This window comes from Notothenia rossii, assembly GCF_949606895.1.
Source record: "Notothenia rossii genome assembly, chromosome: 11".
In the NCBI taxonomy this organism is placed as follows: Eukaryota; Metazoa; Chordata; class Actinopteri; order Perciformes; family Nototheniidae; genus Notothenia; species Notothenia rossii.
The window spans coordinates 1,244,283-1,251,782 of NC_136910.1; the positions used below are offsets into that span (position 1 = coordinate 1,244,283).

The 7,500-nt window shown below is 45.7% G+C and overlaps 1 protein-coding gene across 2 annotated transcripts in view; it reads right to left on the bottom strand.

Annotated features, from left to right (window-relative positions):
- stxbp4 (syntaxin binding protein 4) overlaps nucleotides 1-7,500 on the bottom strand; it is a 28,760-nt gene that overhangs the window by 1,643 nt on the left and 19,617 nt on the right. The window contains exons 17-21 of one of the 2 annotated variants that reach the window (XM_079658796.1): nucleotides 6,673-6,855; nucleotides 5,049-5,165; nucleotides 4,872-4,921; nucleotides 3,993-4,129; nucleotides 2,579-3,887 (exon numbers count right to left, since the gene is read on the bottom strand). In XM_079658796.1, the coding sequence (XP_079514922.1) occupies nucleotides 3,874-3,887; nucleotides 3,993-4,129; nucleotides 4,872-4,921; nucleotides 5,049-5,165; nucleotides 6,673-6,855 (501 nt within the window). In that variant the 3' untranslated portion in view covers nucleotides 2,579-3,873. Of the gene's footprint in view, nucleotides 1-2,578; nucleotides 3,888-3,992; nucleotides 4,130-4,871; nucleotides 4,922-5,048; nucleotides 5,166-6,672; nucleotides 6,856-7,500 lie in introns of those variants that run through there. The other variant, XM_079658795.1, reaches the window with a different exon arrangement.

Genomic DNA, 7,500 nt, shown 5'->3' on the forward strand with positions numbered 1-7,500 from the left:
GCCTTCAGGTACCAGCAGAACCAGAGAGATGCTGCCTTCAGGGACCAACATAACCAGGGAGATGCTGCCTTCAGGGACCAACATAACCAGGGAGATGCTGCCTTCAGGGACCAACAGAGCCAGAGGAGATGCTGCCTTCAGAGACCAACATAACCAGAGGAGATGCTGCCTTCAGGGACCAACATAACCAGAGGAGATGCTGCCTTCAGGGACCAACATAACCTGGGAGATGCTGCCTTCAGGGACCAACAGAGCCAGAGGAGATGCTGCCTTCAGGGACCAACAGAACCAGGGAGATGCTGCTTTCAGGGACCAACATAACCAGGGAGATGCTGCCTTCAGGGACCAACACAACCAGAGGAGATGCTGCCTTCAGGGACCAACAGAACCAGAGAGATGCTGCCTTCAGGGACCAACAGAACCAGAGAGATGCTGCCTTCAGGGACCAACATAACCTGGGAGATGCTGCCTTCAGGGACCAACAGAGCCAGAGGAGATGCTGCCTTCAGGGACCAACAGAACCAGAGGAGATGCTGCCTTCAGGGACCAACATAACCAGGGAGATGCTGCTTTCAGGGACCAACATAACCAGGGAGATGCTGCCTTCAGGGACCAACAGAGCCAGAGGAGATGCTGCCTTCAGGGACCAACAGAGCCAGAGGAGATGCTACCTTCAGAGACCAACAGAACCAGAGAGATGCTGCCTTCAGGGACCAACATAACCAGGGAGATGCTGCCTTCAGGGACCAACATAACCAGGGAGATGCTACCTTCAGAGACCAACAGAACCAGGGAGATGCTGCCTTCAGGGACCAACATAACCAGGGAGATGCTACCTTCAGAGACCAATAGAACCAGGGAGATGCTGTTTTCAGGGACCAACATAACCAGAGGAGTTGCTGCCTTCAGGGACCAACAGAACCAGGGAGATGCTGCCTTCAGGGACCAACATAACCAGAGGAGATGCTGCCTTCAGGGACCAACAGAACCAGAGGAGATGCTGTTTCTAAACGGAGACGAGGATGTGTTTCTGGAACAAAGACCCAACATGAGGGTCTGTCGGATCTTTGTTCTCTTTTGTGTCAGTGTGAAAAACCAACTGAATCTGAGAGATGTGTTTCAGACGCTCAGGTGTAGAAAACACTCGGAGATAATGAGAGGGTCACCTGGTGGTTCCTGGAAAACATGAAACTCAATATAGAAAAGCTTAGTGGGTATATATTGTTTTAGCAAAAAGGGTAAAGATATATATATCTGTGTGTGTACAGTATATGAAGCACATCTTGTTGCATATCTGAGTGCTTTAAACAAGTTTTATTAGTAATCTCCCCTTTTTTGCAAATAAAATGCTCTGTAATTAAAACAAACTCTGGCTTCTCATTTATCTTGAAGCTAAATGAAGATAAATCTGTTTCCAGGTGTATCTTCATCTCCAGCAGGAACACAGAATCTGTCTCTGGACGTTCAGCGCTCACTTATTTCTAAATGTAATGTAGTCATTCAATGTGAAATATAAACTCAGGGGCTTTTATTGTGAAGGATGAATCAGAGGCTTTTATTGTGAAGGATGAATGAATGAATCAGAAGGAAACAGGTTGGAGAGCGGTGAACGAGTTCAGAGAGAAAGAAAAATAGATTATATGTGTGTGTGTGTGTGTGTGTGGTGTGTGTGTGTGTGTGTGTGTGTGTGTGTGTGTGTGTGTGTGTGTGTGTGTGTGTGTGTGTGTGTGTGTGTGTGTGTGTGTGTGTGCAGAAGACAGGGCACGTCTCCAGGCAACAAGGACTGATATTAGAACCAGTTATAGGTGATTGTAGAACACACACACACACACACACACACACACACACACACACACACACACACACACACACACACACACACACACACACACACACACACACACACACACACACACACACACACACACACACACACACACACACACACACACACACAGAATCCAACAGAAGCTCATGCCCCATATTTCTGCTTTTCTGTCACCAGAAGTTTAGCATCTCAACGTGATGTCCTTAGATGTCTTCTTTTGTCCCTAAGATGTTCCCTTTAATATGAGTCTGTTAAACATCTGTTTACTTTAACCCATAGTGTCTCTATTATCAGCTGTCAATAAAGACAGAAAATGGCCCAAACCTAACAGTCTTTGAACAAAACGTTCCTTTTGTAATGCTGCTGTGCAGAAACTAGACTCTCTGGAACAGCGTCTGGATGCAACCTCAGAAGCAACGGTTGCAATGGTTTGAAGCAGGAACCTGTTGGACACAGCACATCTCTTTGGGGACGCTGCTCAGACTCCCACTTTAATATGTTAGAACAAAAAGTGCATCCATCTCAGTCACCATGTTGTCGTGTCACATGAGTAAACAGGCTTGATATGTTGGAGGAAGCATCGACATCCAAACTCTGGAGGCTCTGAGCTGTGAGATGATAATTCACATCTAACTCGTGACGAAGCTCTTTAGATCTGGTGCTTCTGTTTGCCTGGACGTCTCTCTAAGCTGTGGCCGAACCAAAATGAGAATGACTGAAACCTTTTCTCTGAACAAAGAAGAACCCATGGCAGTTTGTTCCAGAACCTTTACTCAGACAAAGACAGAGGACACACAGCAAATCAGTCCAAACATGATGAAAGCGTCTACAGCGTCCAATCAGGCTGTCCTTTATTCGTCGCTGCTTCCCGATGTTCCCGGACGGATATCGTGGCTCCTTTAGCGTTTCTGTTCACCCCTCGTATTTGGACCTAAGAGTTTCTTTGGGGTTCCTCCTCTCGTGAGGCTCGATGATTCGTCTAATCTACAGCCTCTCAAACACAAAGCTAACAGAGGGACGTGCAGCTACAGGTGTGTTTTCTAACTCGCTCTTAGCTACAGGTAAGCCGACTGCATGTGAGGTTGGATATTCCCTCGTGTTGCTCGTTAGAGGAAGGTGTTGGTGGATGCTAGAGAGACAGAGGATGGGTCAAATCACTTTTTCCTTTGGCACCATCTCTAAAGGCTAAAGGAAACGTAACGCGTTGTAACGTGGAAGCTCTGCAACAAAGCACGGCTAACTTTGACCGCATGTCTTCAAAAGGTGTGTTTCTGCAGGTGTTTCCAAATAGTCCGTAAACCTCCAGATGAACAGAAGGCCAGTCCGTCTGTCATCCTACAAACAAACGTCAATTGGCCAAAATCTAAATGTTAAAAGTCCTTTTCCTCACAGAGTCGTGACCTGTATGGAAAGCTGCTCGTTCCACGCTTCAGACGGAAGCCCCCTGCTGTGCTCACCAATAAGGAGTGCACGGGTCAATGACAGTGATTCATGCAGACAAGCAGGAAGTGTGCTTTTCTTTATGTCTTAATGCGTGCACATGTATAAATGTGTCTGTTGATTGTATATATATATATATATATATATATATATATATAGGTATTTATTTACATATCTTTATATATATTTGTATTCTGGATTGTGGGAAACAGTGTCTGGATCTCTGTACACACAAACTGAATGATTGACAATAAAGTTGACTTTGACTTCTGCTTGTCCCGTCGGTCGCCTTTTTTGGTTGGAATTGACCCGAATTCCCGAATTCTCTGTCACCTAATTGGTTCCTACCCCCGGTGGCTCCGCCCTCAGTCTTCTTCTACACTGCAGCTGATGTGCACAGGACCATAAAACCTTTGAATGTTGAATCTTCTGAATCAGTAAACAGTATTTTGATCTCTGTCTGTACACACAAACTGAAAGATTGACAATAAAGTTGACTTTGAAGTGAGGGTCTGAGGAGGTTCAGGGACAGTTTGGGTTCACGGTTGTTGTTGTTGTTGTTGTTGTTGTTGTTGTTGTTGATGTTGCAGACGTTGTAGAATCTTCTAGAAGGTCAGCACTGCAAGGGGAGGACAGTTAACCTCAGAGGCAGGTTCACTTCCTTCCAGAGAGGAGGGTGATGTCATGCAGAGGAAGGAGGGCATGCTGGGTTCAGATCACTTACAGTCCGCCTCCAGCAGGGACCTCACTGTCCTGCCCAGGTCTTTGGCCTCCTGAGCGAGAGTCAGCGCTGTCCAGGGGGTCTTTCTGTGTCGGGGGGCGGGGCCTGGGGAGGACACGCCCACTTTAACATCTCCGGAGCTGCAGAGGAAGAGACGGACAGGTGAGGAACTGCAGGTGGAGCCTTCAATGGACCAAATCCCACCTCCATCCCAACTAAACTGAGACCTCAACTATAGAGGGAAATCCTGACTTCTTCTGCTGTTCCCTTCAGCGTTTACTTCCCGTCTATCTCCCTCTCTCCCTCACAGAATATTCTAAATAGACCAATCAGCATCGAGTATTGAACCAAGCCGTGTGATAAGGAAAGATCATAAAAGACACTGAAGTAAAGGAGGGCAACAGTTCTTCTTCTGTGGTGTCTTTACAGTCACCTGCATTGCTCGCTGCAGGAAGCCGCTAACGAGAGCTAACTGTGACCTACCTGTGTGTGTGTGTGTGTGTGTGTGTGTGTGTGTGTGTGTGTGTGTGTGTGTGTGTGTGTGTGTGTGTGTGTGTGTGTGTGTGTGTGTGTGTGTGTGTGTGTGTGTCAGACACCACAATTGGAGTCACATAATGAGAGATCCTGCAGAGAGCTGAGCCCATTAGCCCAGTTCACACACACACACACACACACACACACACACACACACACACACACACACACACACACACACACACACACACACACACACACACACACACACACACACACACACACACACACACACACACACACACACACACACACACACACACACACACACACACACACACACACACACACACACACATTCACACACACACACACACACACACACACACACACACACACACACTCTACCTGAAGCTCTTGATTGGTGCGTGACTCTCCAGCAGGAACTCTTGGATGTTCTGCAGAAAAACGAGTTGTTTTCATTCTGATTAGTAGCTGAAGGTTTATCGCGCTGTGACACAGAACTGATGCCTGACGTAGATTTCATGACTTTAAGATGAATAAAGAAATGTGACTCTTCTTAACCTCCACGAAGCTCAGCAGTTTCCCCGTGGATAGCTCGAAGCCCTTTTTGGTCGCTTCGCTCTTCCGTAGTTGACACTCGAGGACGGCCACTTTCTTCTTCAGATCCTCCGCATCGTCCTGGGGTAAAAAACAAGAATCAAAACAACGTTTATTCTGAAACGCACGGCCTCTCGTTACTACCATCCCCCAACAGCATTACAGATACATTACAGGTGGTAACACAAAGGGAGAGACAGTCATTCACTTCTCACCCCAACCTCTGTGATCCGCTACCCAACTATCGGTAGACGTCTACACCTTTTAGGGAACAGTTTCCAGAAGCTTAATTAAACATTTACATCCACCTCTCCCATGTTTGAAACCGGCCCCCCATTGGGAGATTTCAAAAATGATTTTACACAAGTGTTATTCACAATGTTATAAAATATATATCGGACAATATCGGTATTTAAAAGTGTTTGACAAATCAAATGCTGAAGTCTTGATTTGCATAATGAAAGCATTTGTGGTCTTCTACGTTAAGCGATGAAAGGCCTAAAGAGTGAGGTGTATTCAAAAGAAAATGGAGCGTTGGTGTTGGGATCAGGGGGTCACAGGTTCAAACCCCACTGCAGTCAGCATGTCGTGGTGTCCCTGAGACACTTCACCCCAAAGTGCTCCTGTGGGGATTTCCCTCCGTGCTGAGTATGGAAGCCTCTTTGGATAAAAGAGACTAACAAGTGTCATGTCATGTAAAAAGAAAAAGTCATGATATATTCTCAAGTATGTTTGCAGTGCAGCGCTGAAGGGAGGAAGGGCTCTTGTGATCGGGCATTTCATATTTTGACACTGTCAGAAAAGCCTGAGTCGGCACTTTGTGTTTTGCCGACTCATTAAATGAAAGCGCAGCGTCTGCTGGACAGACCTCTGTCACATGACCCGGGCGGAGGGAGAGGAGGCAGAGCAAAACAACCCTGAATAAGATTCACTGAAGATGAAGATGATGATGATGGTGATGATGATGATGATGATGATGATGATGATGATGATGATGATGATGATGATGATGATGATGATGATGGTGATGGTGATGATGATGATGGAGGAAAAATCAAAACATGGAGGGGAAGCAGGGTCAAAAAAGAAATCCTTGTTGGTTAGATTAAAAATCACTTATTTTTTTAACCTAATTTATTAAAAGTAAAAGCTGGATAATTCTGTGAAAGAGTTTTTACCGATGAACTGGAGGATTTAAAAAAACAAATAAAGTAAAGACAAAGACTCATCCACTGTCCCTTTTGTCCCAACGTCCCCCTTAGTAGCTGAATTTGGTAATAAACTACATTTCATTTTAGATGCGTTTAATATTACATTATGTATCTATGGACAGTATTGATTGTTGTGCTTGTATTTATGTCTTAATGTGTGCATAAGTATAAATGTGTCTGTTGATTGTGTATATATACAGATTTTGATAGTTGTTTTTATATATATTTGTATTCTGGATTGTGGGAAACGGTATTTCTATCCCTCTATCTGTACACACAAACTGAAAGATTGACATTAAAGTTGACCGTGACTTCCGTTTGTCCCGTCGATCACCTTATTGGTTGGAATTGACCCCAATTTCCCAATTCTCTGTCACCTTATTGGTTGTTACCCCCAGTGGCTCCGCCCTCAGACTCTTCAGCTCGGCGATCTCGGCCTCCAGAAGGTGGATCACCTCCTCGTAGTCCGTCTCCATTCCTCTAGCCTGCTTCTGAGCCGCCTCCGCCATCTGCACCCGAGACCAGAGAGCCCGACTCTCCTCTGAGAGCAGCTTCACTTCCTGTGGAGAGAAAACAGAGCTTCACTTCCTGTGGAGAGAAAACAGAGCTTCACTTCCTGTGGAGAGAAAACAGAGCTTCACTTCCTGTGGAGAGAAAACAGAGCTTCACTTCCTGTTCAGAGAAAACAGAGCTTCACTTCCTGTGGAGAGAAAACAGAGCTTCACTTCCTGTGGAGAGAAAACAGAGCTTCACTTCCTGTGGAGAGAAAACAGAGCTTCACTTCCTGTGGAGAGAAAACAGAGCTTCACTTCCTGTGGAGAGAAAACAGAACTTCACTTCCTGTGGAGAGAAAACAGAGCTTCACTTCCTGTGGAGAGAAAACAGAGCTTCACTTCCTGTGGAGAGAAAACAGAGCTTCACTTCCTGTGGAGAGAAAACAGAGCTTCACTTCCTGTGGAGAAAAAACAGAGCTTCACTTCCTGTGGAGAGAAAACAGAGCTTCACTTCCTGTGGAGAGAAAACAGAGCTTCACTTCCTGTGGAGAGAAAACAGAACTTCACTTCCTGTGGAGAGAAAACAGAGCTTCACTTCCTGTGGAGAGAAAACAGAGCTTCACTTCATGTGGAGAGAAAACAGAGCTTCACTTCCTGTGGAGAGAAAACAGAGCTTCACTTCCTGTGGAGAAAAAACAGAGCTTCACTTCC